Source organism: Pipistrellus hanaki (assembly GCF_964339955.1).
Source record: "Pipistrellus hanaki genome assembly, chromosome: Y".
In the NCBI taxonomy this organism is placed as follows: Eukaryota; Metazoa; Chordata; class Mammalia; order Chiroptera; family Vespertilionidae; genus Pipistrellus; species Pipistrellus hanaki.
Window position 1 is genome coordinate 1,776,967 of NC_140525.1, and position 15,569 is coordinate 1,792,535.

General features: G+C 42.8%; 1 protein-coding gene across 1 annotated transcript; it reads right to left on the reverse strand.

The window, feature by feature from the left end:
* Window positions 1-10,242: 10,242 nt before the first annotated feature.
* On the reverse strand, window positions 10,243-13,039 carry LOC311615858 (melanoma antigen preferentially expressed in tumors-like; the record flags this gene model as incomplete). Its single annotated transcript, XM_084871291.1, has 4 exons — window positions 10,243-10,693; window positions 11,762-11,817; window positions 12,025-12,358; window positions 12,747-13,039. 4 exons carry the CDS (start codon window positions 13,037-13,039, stop codon window positions 10,243-10,245), a joined length of 1,134 nt encoding a protein of 377 aa, XP_084727417.1.
* Window positions 13,040-15,569: the final 2,530 nt, after the last annotated feature.

Consider the following 15,569-nt stretch of genomic DNA (forward strand, 5'->3'; position numbering starts at 1 on the left):
AGATACTGAACTATATTATAAAACCACTGGTTCTCAAAACTGCCTGTCCTTGGCACTAAAACAGACACATAGACCAATAGAACATAATAGAGAATCCAGAAATCCAGCCAAGCTGTTTTATTCAATTAATATTTGACAAAGGAAGAAAGAGCAAGATAGTCTCTTCAATAAATGGTATTGGGGAAATGGGACAGATACCTGCAGAAAAAGAAAAAAAATTGGACACCAAGTTATGCTATATGCAAAAATAAACTCAAAGTAGATAAAGGATTTAATTGAAGATGGGAAACTATAAAAATCTTAGAAGAATTCATAAGAAGGAAGATATCAGACATATTTCTTAGCAATATTTTTACTGATACAACTCATAAAGCAATAAAAAATGAGAAAATTAAAAAACGGGATTAGGTCAAAATAAAAAGCTTCTCCTCAGCAAAAGTATACATCAACAAAACAAGAAAGCTCACTGCATAAGAGACCCTATTTGCCAATGTTCTCTCTGATAAGAGTTGAATATTCAAAATTTACAGGGAACTCATAAAACTTAACAAAGATAAACAATCCAATAAAAAAAATATGGGCAAAGGACTTACATAGACACTTTTCCAACCTAGAGAAGGCAAAGAAATATATAAAAACACTAAAGACATTACATTCATTTTTCTATGTTTCCAACCAATTTATTTAGAATCAAATTGAATTTTTAAAGGAAAAAGTATTTTAAGGCCCTTCACTTTATGCAAATCAAACTTTTTTTTATATATATATAGGCTGTCACTACTATATTGAGTATTTAAAGCAAAAATAAGAAAAACGCTAGAGAACACTGGATAAAAACATGCAGAATGACAGAAAAAAATTTTATAGCTAAAAGAAGACTAGACATAGAGTGGAACAAATCCAATTCCACTACTAAGGCTTTACGTAAATTAGTGCTTTCTTTTCATAATCTTGTCCTCCATTCCTCTCAATTTTTTAAATAATATTTCTGGATTTGAATCAACTTAGAAAAAACCCTCATATTTGATGAAAAACTCAGGCACTTGGTAAGACAGTTGATTTGAACTGCTTAATGTTGGCAATGGTGCAATATGACCCAGACCATTCAGAATTTGAAATTCTAACACTGTTTTAAGTCTAACTTAAGTATTTGATTTTATAAAGGGAATGATTATCTTAATCAAATTTGAATTGGTTGCAGAGATTTAAATTTTTACTTTATCCAAGTGTTCAAGTGATTAGAGATCTTAGGGCAATATGTTATTCCATGAATTGAGAAGTTTGAGGATCAAGAGAGTTACAGGAGCTCCAGTGGCACAATCTATTAGCACACGTACTTATAAGAGGGTTGGAAATAAACTTTATCTGGACTTTCTTTTCCTTCATCCTCTGGCTGTGCCTCAATTTTTTTCATTCCCTCTATACGTGCTTCTCAAATTTTGCCATTTTTTTTAATACTAGTCAATACAACAAAATAGCATACATCACTCCATTTATTGAAAAAAATCTGAATTATTAACCGATATACCTGGTATTACCTCCAATATCTATACAAAGAGATGAATTAACCTCATCACTTTGATCAAGAATAAGACTAGTACATTACCATTAACAGTCATAGATCTAGTCAAAGAAGGCTGTAATAAAGTTTCTTCATTATTTAATTGTTTCTCAAGTTCTCCTACAGATTCCTGATGGAGTTGGAGAAATTCTGCTGCCGCTGTCGCTGCTGCCACTGCCGCTGCCGCTGCCGCTGCTTCTTTAACAGGATCTATCTTTCTCCTCAGAAGTACTAGGTCATCTTTCCAGTCTTTCAAACAAAGCTTCTCCATTTTTCAGATATTGGAGCGAAGTTGCTCAACTGTCTTTGTGCACCTTGTCCCAGATTCTGCATCTCTGATACTTCTCAATATCTGTTGCTTTTTTAACCTCTCCAGGTCTGAGAGGATTACTATTTTAATGAATTTCTGGATAACTGGTTCAAGATGGAGTAATTTCACTTTTTCTTCATCTTCAGACATCCTAAAAATGTTGTCTTCTACTTGCCCATATCCAGTCTTTTTTACTCCTACATTTCTTTTGTTTGAGATCTCCTTCCTTTTCTCAGCATTTTCTCTGTTTATGCAAAAGCAGCTGTGTGGAGCCTGAGTGGGTTTGTAGAATGTGTGGGGTGGGGCCTCAAGGTGGGGAGGGACCTCAGGTTGGGGCGGGATTTCAGGATGTCACTAGGCTGGGGTGTGACAAACAGCAATGGCTGCCATCAGCATTCTCTGCCTTTCAGCTTTTCAAAGTCTCTGCACTCCAGTGCAGTAAACAATGATTGCTGCATGCACCTCTGCAAAAAAGTCACCCACACTTTCAAACCCGATGGATGACTGACCAGATTCTCTCCTTAGGCCTCTGGGTTCCCTGAGTAATCCCAGAAACTGGATTTAAAAGTGATCTGGAGCTTGTTTTTCTTCTGGTTAAAAAAAAAAAAAATGCTGAGCACCCAGTCGCCTACCACCAACCTGATTTGCGTGTCTCCATTACCTAGGCTTGTCAGCTTTTTAGCACTGTGCTCCTTTCTCTTTCAATCAGCTTCCCCGTGGTTTTTGAGTGGTGGACGTTTTGTCCTTTAGTTTTGAAATTCTTGTGTGAGGCAGATTAGCTGCTCACACCGCCATCTTGGTTTTCTCCTACATTCATGCACTGACGGGGGAGGGTTCCAACTGAGGGGTACTTTAGCCCACCCTATGCCCTCTCACCTTCTGGGAGCATGCCTAAGGCAGCAGTCAAACATCCCCTGAGGAATCCTTTGCACTGCCATAGAGGCTTCCTTCACCTCAGCTGCATTTGCCAGCTGTGAGTCTGGCTTCTGGGAGTGCACTGAATACCAGGGTGCAGGTTCTGAATTGAGGTTCTTCTCCAGGATGGTAAGTGTGCATTATAAAGACCAGATGTACTGCTGTTTGGTCAATTTTCATATTAGGGTTTTATTTATAATGACTAGGTGCCCGGTGCATGAAAGGAACTGTGGGATTTGGTGACACAGATGCAGGTTTGGGTCCATCCTCTGTGCCCCCACCTGGCCTCTCCCGCCACAGCATCTGATCCCCTGTCTGCCTGAAGCCCTATTCTTGCTGCTGCTGCTGCTGCTGCTGCTGCTGCACACAACATACTTCTGTGACTGAAACTCAACATGCTCTACCCTCTGCCATCTGCCACCAATGACAGTCAAAGAGAGTCTGCACACTCTCCCTGGTGGCCATCATCACAGAGAACAGTTGTTCTGCCACTCAAGTCTTTGCATATTAGGGTTATATATGGAAACTTTGAAAATTTATATATATTATTCAAAGTAACTACAGTTTGAGAGATGCAAATCAAAATGAATTTGAGGTACCATCTCACAACTGTCAGAATAGCTCTTATCAACAAAATATAACAAGAATGTTGAGAAATGCACCCTTAGGTATTGCTGGTGGGAATGTAGATTGGTGCAGCCACTGTGGAAAACAGTATGGAGTTTTCTCAAAAAATTAAAAATAGAGCTACCATTTGATCCAGTACTACCATTTCTAGAAATATATCCCTAAGAAATCAGAAACAGCAGGCCAGGTGGGGGCACAGAGGATGGACCCAAACCTGCACCTGTGCCACCAGTCAGGAAAGATATATGCAACCCTATTTATTGCACCATAATTCACCATAGCTAACTTTTGGAAACAGCCTAAGTGCCCATCAGCATCTGAGTGGATTAAAAAAGCGTGGTGCATCTACACAAAGTAATACTACACTGCTGTAATGAAGAAGGAATTCTTACCATTTATAACAGCATGAATGGACTTGGAGAGCATTATGCTAAACAAAATAAGCCAAGCAGAGAATGATAAATATCACATGATCTCACTCATTAGTAGATAAAATAAATAACATAAACTGATAAACAAAATAGAGCCAGAGGAAAAATATTTTTTTAGAATATAATAGAAGCAATCCTATTAATTGCAGAATTTTTATATTTCCTAAACTTTGTGATATTATACTATGCTAGTACATTTTTGGTAATATTTAAAATATTTTCTCCACGTATTTAATTTTTATTGCATGAATCATTATTTCATTTAAAACTAGAGTCCCAGTGCACAAAATTTGTGCATGGGAGGAGGGTTATGGGTGTTCCTCAGCCCAGCCTGGACCATCTCCAATCTAGGACCCATGGAGGGATGTTTGACTGCCCATTTAGGCCCAATCCCACCATTTGGATTGGGCCTAAATGGGCAGTCAGACATCCCTCTCACAATCCAGGACTAATAGCTCATAACTGCTCACCTGCCTGCCTTCCTGATTGCCCCTAACCGCTTCCGCTTGCCAGCCTGATCATCCCCTAACCACTCCCATGCCAGCCTGATTGATGTCTAACTGCTCCCCTGCCAGCCTGTTTGCCCCCAACTTTCCTCCTCTGCCACCTGGTCACCCCTAACTGCCCTCCTCTGCAGGGTTGATTGCCTCCAACTGCCCTTCCTTGCAGGCCTGGTTCCTTCCAACAGCCCTCCCCTGCTGGCCACTTGTGGTGCCCACCTTGTGTCCAAATGGGAACAGGATCTTTGACCACATAGGGGCAGCCATCTTCTATGTTGGAGTGATGGTCAATTTGCATATTACTTTTATTAGATAGGTTAGAAGCCTGGTGCATAGGTGAGAGCCGGCTGGTGTGCCCTGAACGGTGTCCTGGATCAGGGTGGAGGTTCCCTTGGGGCATGGGGTGACCTGTGGTATTTTGCAGGCCAGCCATTCCTCCTGGCAATTCAAGTGGAGGCCATTATATCTGGAATTTATCTCGCACAATTGAAACTTTGTAGCCTGGAATGGAGTCAAGCCTTCTGCTGGCTCTGTGGTGGCAGGGGATTTATTTACCTTCTATAATTGAAACTTTGTAGCCTTAAGTGGAGGCCTGGGATAGCCAGTGTATGCAAAAAGCTTGGCTTCCTCTATCTCCTGGGAAACCCAAGCCTCCCTCCTACTTTCTCTGTGGGTGCAGCCATCTTGGCTGGGTTAATTTGCATACTTGTGCTGAGTGGTTTGTGGGTGTGGCCTGTGGGTATTGTGGAGTGATGGTTAATTTGCATATTACTCTTTTATTGTAGAGGATAGTGTTTCTTGAAATATCAATTTTTATTGCATGTAATATTATTATAAAATCAGTTTGTTTTGAAATATTAAAAAATAAATATAATAAAACAGATATTTGGATTAAAAGGAATGCATTCCTAATTCTGGTGTTAACTACTTCCTGCTTCAGTAATTAAAAGCTGAGGAATTATTTCCTGACAATAATATAAACTACAATAAAAAATAACAAAATTCAAATACTTGCAGGCTCAATAGTATGCTATGAAACAATGTATGTGTTATCATATACATCAAAGAAATTAAAAACATCCTGGAAAAAAATTACAATGAAAGCCCAATAATTCAAAAGCAACATGTTACACTGAAAACAGTTCTGAGAGGGAAGTTCATAGCATTAAGGGCCCACCTCTGAAAACAAAAACAAAAACAAAAACAAAACAAACACACAAAAAAAAACATGCTAAAAATAACTGGTAGTAAGTTATCTAATTCTACCCTTAAAGAATTAGAAAGTGAGCAACAAGAAAGCCTAGAGTGAACAAAGGGAGGAATAGCAAATATCACATCATAAATAAATGATATGAAGACAAAAAGAAAAAAAGAAGTCACTACAAAATATCAATAAAACCAAGAGCTGGTTGTTTTAAAGGATTAATAAATTGATAAACTTGTAATCAGGCTCACCATGAGGCAAAGAGAGAAGACCCAAATAAACAAAATTAAAAATGAAAGCAGCTAAATAACAACAGACTCCACAGAAATAATTTCTTTTAAAAAGGTAGTGAAAGATACTATGTACAGCTCTATTCCAACAAACTCGTCAACCTAGAACAAATGGATATATTCCTAGAAAGCACAACTTTCTCAAACTCAACCAGGAAGAAAAAAAAATCTGAATAGGCTGATAAATATAAGGTAAATGAAGATGTCATTGAAAAGCTTCCTGGAAATAAAAGTCCTGGGACAGACAGCTTCACTTGGGGGTGAAGGGCGGATTATCCAACATTCAAAGGAAGAGTAATATATATCTTACTCAAATTATTCCAAAAAATTCAAGAGGAAGGAAAACTTCCAAACTCTATGAAGCCAGCATTCCCATAATCAAAAAGCAGATAAAGACACTACAATGAAAGAGAATTAGACACTACAAGCCAATATATCTCTGATGATCATAGATGCTGAAGTCCTCAACAAAATTCTAGCAAATTGGAACCAGAATTACATTAGAAAGATCATATACCAGGACCAAGTGGATTTATTTGGGAATGCAAGGATAGTACAACATCCCCAAATCAATACATGTGACACATTGAGAGATAAAAATAAATTCAGAGATAAATATCACATAATCATAATCAATAGACCCAGATACTAGGGAGGTGGGAGTGGCTGGGAAGAGCACAATGGGGTAAAAATACCTATGTAATACTACATGTAATACTTGAAACAATAAATAATTAAAAAAATGAGTTCCTAGAAATATACCTTTTAATTTATGTATGGTATGTATTTATACATAGAGGAAAGGAGAGGGATAATTAGAAACATTAATGAGAAGAAACATGGATCAGTTGCTTCCTGCACACCCCCCACTGGGGATGTTTTCTCAACCAAGATACATACTCTTGACCTGAATCAAACTTGGGACCCTTGATCTCTCATGATGATGCTCTATCCACTGAGCCAAACCTGTGAGGGTGAAATATACCTTTTTATATAGTACTTTGATTAACATACATACCAAAATTCCTCAATCTCCCAAAAACTTCATGATGGTTAATCTTTTAGCCAAATCAACATAACTTGTGTAAACATAAACAGCCATTGTATTTGCTCCACATAAACCTCTTTGGATGTTAGGCATTAGCTTTGTAAACAAATCTGAGTTATGTATTCCACCAAGATGTCTGGTAATGATGGGCCTTGACACTAACTAAACAACCATATGACATAGTTCCCACCTTAAGGAATCACTTAATTCCAAACTATTTTGGAATCACATGAGTCCAAACTATTTTCCACAGATTTATGCACCACTGCCTCCTTCCCAGTGTTTGAGATTCAGCAAACATCCCTTGACCCCCTTAATTTTATGAATAAAAACAACATCCTCTGCTCACATAACCTCCAAAAACAATTATCTCTCATATTTCTCCTCTAATCTTTTTGTGTATTGTACTAACTTTCTTTTGCTTGCATATTTATTTTTATCATCTATCTATATATATTTTAAAAGTCATTCACTGGAACACCATAACAACCAATCACTATAGGCCCACTGGGACCAGCAAACCAGCTGGTTCAGGCTGGGCTCAGCTGGCTATCTCTCCCCTCTCCCTGACTTTCCTCACCCCTCATCTCATGCCACCACAATAAGGAGCAGGACCTTCTTCCAACCACTCCCACCCCAGATTGGCTCCCTCACCTTGATCAGGGGCAGAGCAGGCTGAGATCCCTCTTCCTGGCCAGACCAGGTGAGCTTTGTCCGATTGGTTCCTCCACTCTGATCAGGGGCAGGACTGGTTAGGCAACTACTCATGGCCTCTCTCTCTATCCTTTATAGGCTCCCTAACCCCATTTGTGGACAGGGCTCACTGGCTCACTGTCCACAGCCCTTTCCCATGGCTGGCCCCAACCCCAGTCAGTCCCCACCACACTGATCAGAGCAAAGCACCTTACAGCAAGCCCTGCCTCTGATCCCCGTGTGCAGGCACACGGACACACCAATAGGGAGTGGGGCTTGCCAGCCCCCTCCTGCAGTTTCCTCCTCCTGACAAGCCTGGCCCCAATGAGCTCCACTGGGACTGGGCTCGCCAGACTGCATCCATACACAAATTCATGCACTAAGCCTCTGATAGAAAATAAGTGCCCGATAAATAGGGATTTTTGTCTTATTCAGAATCATTATGTAACACAGAGTGTAGGCTACTAAATATCATTTTAAAGTAGAAATTTAGTAATAATGTATACACAAACTATATTTTCTTCTGCTTAGAAACTATGGAAACAACACCAACTATTCTTCATAAATCAAATAAGTGGACTTCTGAACTCAAGAAAAATCATGAGACACATCTAACTGTTAGCTGTCTTACAACCCTAAAAATAAAAGTAAAAAAATAAATAAATTAAAAGGATCAGTATGTACTGACCTCCTTTAATGAACCATAAAATAAGCTCTTCAAATAAAGGAGAGTTATGTACTGGAAGTCATTGAAAGATCAACAACTTAATAATATCCTACCTAATAGAAGAGTAATACGCAAATTAACCATCACTCTGCTACACCCACAACCCATGTTCACCAGCCATGCCCACCAGCCAATCAGAGCAAGTGTGCAAATTAACCCCAACCAAGATTGTTTCCACCACAGAGACCAGGAGAGAGGCTTGGGTTTCCCAGGCAATGGAGAAAGCCAAGCTTCTGTAGCCCTGGCTGGCCTAGGCCCTCACACCAGGCTACAGAGTTTCAATTGTAGAAGGTAAATAAATTCCAGATACCAAGGTATCTACTTGGGTCACTAGGGTGCATGGATGGCCTGAAAACCACCACAGGACCCTCTCTGAGGCCACCCCACACCCCAAGGGAATCCCCATACTGATTTGGGACACAAACCAGCTAGCCCTCACCCATGCAACAGGCCTCTTTCCTATCTAATAAGAGTAATATGCAGATTGACCATCACTCCAACAAACAAGGTGGCTACCCCCATATGGTCAAAGATCCTGCCCCATGTGGACACAGGATGGCCACCATAGGATGGCCAGCAGGAGTGGAATCAGGCCTGCAAGAAAGGGCAGTTGAGAGGAACCAGGCCTGCAAGGGAGGGTAGTTGAAGACTATCAACCTGCAGGGGGGGGGGCAGTTAGGGGTGACCAGGTTGGCAGAGGAGGGAAGTTGGGGGCAAACTAGCTGGCATGGGAGCAGTTAGATATCAATCAGTCTGGCTTGGGAGTAGTTAGGGGTTGATTAGGCTGGCAGGCATAAAAGGTTATGGGGCAATCAGGAAGGCAGGGAGGCAAGTGAGCAGTTGGGATCCAGCAGTTCGGGATTGTGAGAGGAATGTCTGACTGCCCATTTAGGCCCCATCCCACTGAGAAGTCCAAGATTGAAGAGGGTACAGGATGGGCTGAAGGACACTCACTCACCCCAAGCATGAATTTTGTGCACAGGCCTCTAGTATGATATAATGAGTATATACACAAATTAACTTAAATATGAGATTTAAAAATTGTAGCGAAAACACAAACTCAGTTATTGACATAGAAATCTTCATATATTTCCTGGACCTAGGGAAGGGTGATTCTTAGTAAATCCAAAAGAATAAGGCTAAAATAATTGTAGGATGTATTAGAAATGTCTTAAAATATAACAGAACCAAAGAAAATAAGTACCCAAAAAGAGGCCATAATGGAGTGACTTTGAGAGATACTTGTGCAACAGTACCCACAACTTTGAAGGATATAAGACACACTTACATTGGCTGGACTTTAAGATCAAGGAAGAATAAGACTATTTCCTTCACTGGTACTTAAAGACTCAATAAAAGGAACTCTCATTATCGATAACTACTTTAAATTAAATCAGGATATATTGTTCCCAAAATCAATCTTGTTGCACAATGTAAAAATAATTAACCAGATAAAAGGCAGGTGCAAAAAGGTCTATTATTTATGACATGCCCCATCTACTGTGTTTTCCCGAAAATAAGACATCCTCTGAAAATAAGACCTAGCGCACGGAAAAATAAGACATCCCCTGAAAATAAGATCTAGCGCATCTTTGGGAGCAAAAATTAATATAAGACACTGTCTTATTTTCGGGGAAACAGGGTATTTAGGACCCATCTCCACAAAGAAAACATCTGCCCCCAGTTTGCATCTCCCCCCACCACTGAGTAGTTGTCTGAAACTGGCTGCTCGGTTCCTTTAAGATTCACGTATGCCTGAGCTTCAGGGCCCAAGGGCCCAGAGTAAAGCCTATAAGATGAGCACCAAGCTAGACAGGCATGTAACAGGGTCACAGAATGGGATTTGGGTTATAGAAGGTTCTATAGACACCATGAGGACGGAGGTAAGCACAGAACCAGAACATGCCTGGGCACCCCACCACCTGCAGCATATGTTTCACCCCACATGCACCTGGGCAAGTAGGCCCAGGTTGATGATGTTGTTGCTCCTTTCCTCGTAACTCTCCAGGGTGGCAGCATACAGCACACAATTCAGCTTGCTCAGCCCAATGGTGTGGCGAAGCAGGTCCTCCAGGACAGTCAAGGAGATGGTGTTTTCACAGAAACTTAGGGTCATGAACTGAGAGCAGTGGCTCAGGGCAGGCAGGAGGTCCATGAACTGGGAGTCCATGATCCCACACTCATCCAAGTACAAGTCCTGCAAGGTGGGGGAGGCTCTCTCTAACAGCAATTGGAGGGGCCCAGAACTGATGTGGGTCAGGTTGAGCCTCCTTAAATTCAGGACTTTCAGCTGGCTCACATTCAGATGCTGGGAGAGATGTCTCAAGTCACTTTCTAAGAGCATGCAGCTAGTGATGGACAGAGTCTCCAAGGGGGTCTTCAGGCAGCTGGGGAGACACAGAGCAGTTAGGTGAGGGGGGCGGTGGAATGGTTAGACAGAGGGAAGCCAGCATGAGGAGGCCCATGTCACTTTAGTGTAAGGTCTTCCAGATGATGATCAAACCCAGGAACTTGCACAGTGAAAAGTGTGATTCAATCAGGGCAAATTTGAGTGGAATCCGTTCTCCAAATCCTACCTGCTCTGCGAGGGATTCAGCTCCATGAAACATCACACCCTTCATTTGTTCATCTGTCACCATACACCCAACCTCAGACACACAGGTGTTGTGAGCATGAATGATGGGAGGTAATGGTGAGAGGCTCAGAAAGGAGCTCAAGCAGTAGGCAACCACTGAAATTTAGTATTGGAGACAGGAATCAACATGCCATCCATTTGGGCTCCCTACCAGCCACAGCCTGGACTCCTGTAACCCTCATCTCTTAGCCCATGAGACTACTGGCATAGTTGCAGAAAGGGCTAATCTGGACACGGTTGGGTATCATCCAGCTGGAGCTTCCATCCTGCAGGAACTTAGATCACTGCATCTTTTACAAACTACCTATCCCTTTTCATAATTGCTCCCCCCAGAATCCTGCATTCATGAGGCATTCCTTAGCAGGAGCCTTTGGCAAGCCTTGGCAAACTGGTGATTAGAAGCAGTTTTGGATTGAAAGGCTGCCAACACCAAATCGAAAAGTGTGGACCTAAATCCCTGAAACCTCACTTCTGATGGGCTTTCCTCTCCTCACGGCCATCCTCATGATTCCATTGCACAATCTTCCCTTACACACCACTTAGGATTCCCGAGCTCCCATTACCTCCATTCCTAGTAAGGAGTACCTTTAGTAGCATCTTTCTTAGTTCATAAATCCTACCTTTGTCTGTGGGAGGGGGGGAAGTTACTTGACAACATGCAAGGGGACAGAGCAGTGAACAAGACACTGACTGTGTGGAGCCTCTAGTGACTCAGGCTCTGTAGCACTGCTGATGAATGGCACCTAGGAGGTCCTGTCACTGTGGAATGAAATGAGAAGGGGCTTGCTCTGGTCTGCAGAGAAACCTCGCCATCCCTCACCTGAGGATCTGGTCCAAGCGGCCTTTGAGGATGGAGACATCATGCAAATAGAGCTCCTGGAGGTAGGAAAGCCTTAGGAACTGAGAGGTGAGCAGGCTAACACAATGCTCCTCCTGCTCCAACGTAGTGTGAGAAGACATAAAGACATGGGAGAGGATGTAGATTGCCCATCTGGCCCAGGAAAGGAGTGAACTTCCTCAGAGTGGACAGCTTCCAGGTACAATTTAACTTCAAGTCCTGGACAGAGTTAAGCTGAACCATACCAGGGTGTTAATGTTTTCCTTTGACATGGCATAAACCTTCAGCTTCTTACAGCAAAGGTGCAGCAAACCTCTCCTCTCGCTGACTTTCTTAAAAAGGTAACTGACAGACTCATCAAGGACACCTCTCTTGAGGCAAAGGTCTATTAACACCTCCATGGGGGTCAAGGGTGGCATTGGCCCCGTCCTTAAGCTGTCCAGTTTCCCCCTCTTCCTCATGGGCTGTGGGGCCTCAGGATCCAGCAGTGAGCACACACCAGCTCTGGTTCCGGCCCACATGATCCAGAACTCCTGATGAGCTCCCTTCTGTAAATTCAGCATCTGCATTTTCCACCTTCTGTGGAGAAAATAGGAGGTAAACAGGGGTAAATTAAGATATCAGGGAATAAGACCATGGCTATGAGTCTGGAAATCTTGGCAGCTGGGCCAGACGCCCAATGGGACTTTTACTCCTTATCCCAGAAATTAGATGCTTCTTGCACTACTGGGATCCTTCATAGTCCCCATTTCTGGTACCTTTCAGTGCCACCAGGAAGGGGGTTTCATGTACTTCCTGTTACTCTCTCATTTCCATCAGCCCTATATATCTGAAGCCTATTCCCAGAATGACCACAGCAGTGGCTGCAAGGCCTCCCTGAGCTCTCCCTGTGGCCCTATAAAATCCTTTATCCCAGCTGTAACTGCTCAGACCCCCAGGGCCCAACCAGGACACTGAATGCCCTCACCTGGGTCGAGTCTCCTGGGCAAGCAGGGCATCTAGCCCATCGAGCATAGCCTGCAAGATATCATGGTAAGGCTGCTGATGGTTCAACAAGGCCCCCAGAGGTAGGCAGGGGAAGGGCCAAGCCTGCACCAGAGCCTTCAGGACATTGCTGTGCCTCCCAGCCAAGGCTGCTGTGAACAGAGGTGGGAAGAGCTCCATAGGCAGCCACTCCACTGCAGCAATGGCAGAGGCTTCATCCCTCAGCAGGCTCTGGCATGCCAGGTCCAGGAGTCTGAGTGGAGCCTCACTGTTCATCCTGATGAAGTGGCTCTGAAAGAGATCCTGGGAAATGGTCAGGAGCAAGGCATCATGTCAGGCTAAGCATGAGCAACCCCATTCCCTCTCCCTTCAGAGGAACCAGCTGAGGGCCAAAGGCACTGCTCTGGCAACAACAGGAGCAGCCCAACTTACCCCAATCCCATCTTTTGCTTAGGGGCCACAAGGCCACTCAACACTGCCTCTCCTAGGCTGGTGCAGGATATATACCTCATCAGGCACCAAGGAGTGGTGAGATGACCACTGCACTCCTCCCACATGTACTCACTGCCTAACTGTAATTCTGCTGTGCAATGATTACTGGGAAACCAGAGAGATGGACCCACCCTTTTCAGAGAAACCTTTCTAATTATTGCTGAGGTACTGAAGGCCCATGGAGTAGGCAGCAGCCCCTGGTCGATCACATATCTTGCCAAGCTACAATAAATTAAATGAATGGGGAAGATTAAGGAACACCCACACAAGGCAGTGTTGCTCAGTTGGTAGGGCATTCCCCCTTGCACCCAAAGCTCATTTGCAGGTTCCATTCCAAACTCCAGTACAGAGTAGGCCGGAGCCAGTTGATGGATGATTCACCAATCAATGTTTCTCTCTCTCTTTCTCCCTTCCTCTCTTTCTAAACATCACTTGGCTTTTATTAAAGAACTCCCTTAAGACCTGTTGTTAGACACATAGCCTGGCCTCCAAAGAATCCAAAAGGGATATTGCTACTTTGGCCTGCAGTAGGTTCCTTGGGAATACTCTATTTCAGACACCATGGAAACTTGCCCTGAAAAACTATATGAATGGCACACATCAAAACTGAAATAAAAACCTTTTGGATTAAGTCTAACCTGCATCTATTGGCAAAGGCAACGTCAGTTTGCTTATGAGGAAATAAACCACAATTATCTGTGGGACCTGGGGAACCACATTATGCTTATGATTCAGCATACTGGGTATGATTCAAGAGCCCTCTGCTCCAACCTGGGCAGTGTCTCTCATACTCTTGCCTCTGGTCCTTCAGCCTTCTCAGAAACCATTATACCCCATCTGGCCACACCTTCCTGTTGACATCCTAGCTGAAATGGCAACTTCCAACTGAAAGCTGAACCTTAATACTGGTTCTCCAGGCAGTTTACCTGATTGGGATTTGCACTCTGCACACCTCCAACTGAATCCTAGGTCCTTTCATGATAGGAAAAGAAAATGAAACCAACCTGGAAGTAGATTTGATGGATTGTTGGTACCACATAAAAATTCCCTAGTATTCCTGGTAATGCACCATTAGGCAGACAAGGTATCCTCTCAAGAGAAAATAGGAATACAATGCAAAAGCATTGAGTATCAAACAGTCCCTGACACATGATGTTATCTCAACTGCAAACTCATGCCTATTCAAAGAGTAACAGAGGGGCAGTTGTTGTTCCAGATTTTGAGGATCAAGCCTTCCCCAAAGGAGGAAGGACCAAAATCACATCTAGGGATTGATAAGAAGGGAGAGGTGCAAATTTGCAATGGGACCAAGAAAGTGAGCCAAAACCAAGTGCACCCTTCGGAAACTCACAGGCACTGACTGGGTAAACTAGAGAACTGAGAAGGCTGGTGGTTGATAAGGAAATGTGTGGATCTCTTAAACGCAAGCTGATGGGAGTACAGGCAGGAGGTTCAATCACCCTCCCTCTGTGGAGGTAAAGGCCCATTTCCTCCAGAAGAACCAGATGAGCTCAGCAAACTGTCTTGAGAAAATTAAATGTAAAAATATGGGCTATGCAGAGGCCAGAGAAGAGGTGTTTAGTGCAACCTGGGAAATGACTTACCCAGTTATAAAAGCCTTTGAGAGGCTAGAATCATGTGCTCTTTTGAATCTTGGAGACACAGAGAAAAATAAACCTGGACCAAAAGCCCTAAGTATCCTTATCAAGGAGCTGCTCCCAGAGGGCATTCTATTTAGCTCATGCCTTCTATTTCACACCCTGATATTGCACAGGTAGCAGATTAGGTCCAGTCAAGTTGCAGGGTTATGGCACTAAACATAACTGACAAAGAATGTATAGATAATTAATGTTTGTTCAACAACGGGGAAGAATACATGATATTTGGCTTCAAAAAGTTCCTTCTAGGCCTAAAACTCTCATTCAGATTGTGAGGGAAGAGTGTCCTCTCTCAGGATAAAGCAGAGTGCGGAGATACACTTTCCCCTTCAAAGATTTGAAAGTGTACTAGTATTTGGCATATTTGGTGAAGCTATGTGATATTATAGGATGTCCCATGGTGCACTGAGTCACAAATTGGACCTTTTGAAATTGAGCCTGGAGAGAGACAGAGACAGAGACAGAGACAGAGACAGAGACAGAGACAGAGACAGAGACAGAGAGAGAGAGAGAGACCACTTTTCTGCAGGGTCTTCTTTACCTCTTGCAATGTGATGCCTAAACAGCTCTCTTATTCCAGGGAGAGAGACCATGTGACATTACCACAGTGGTGTTCACCAGAAATTACAGAATGGTTGATTAGATTTCTTGAAGAG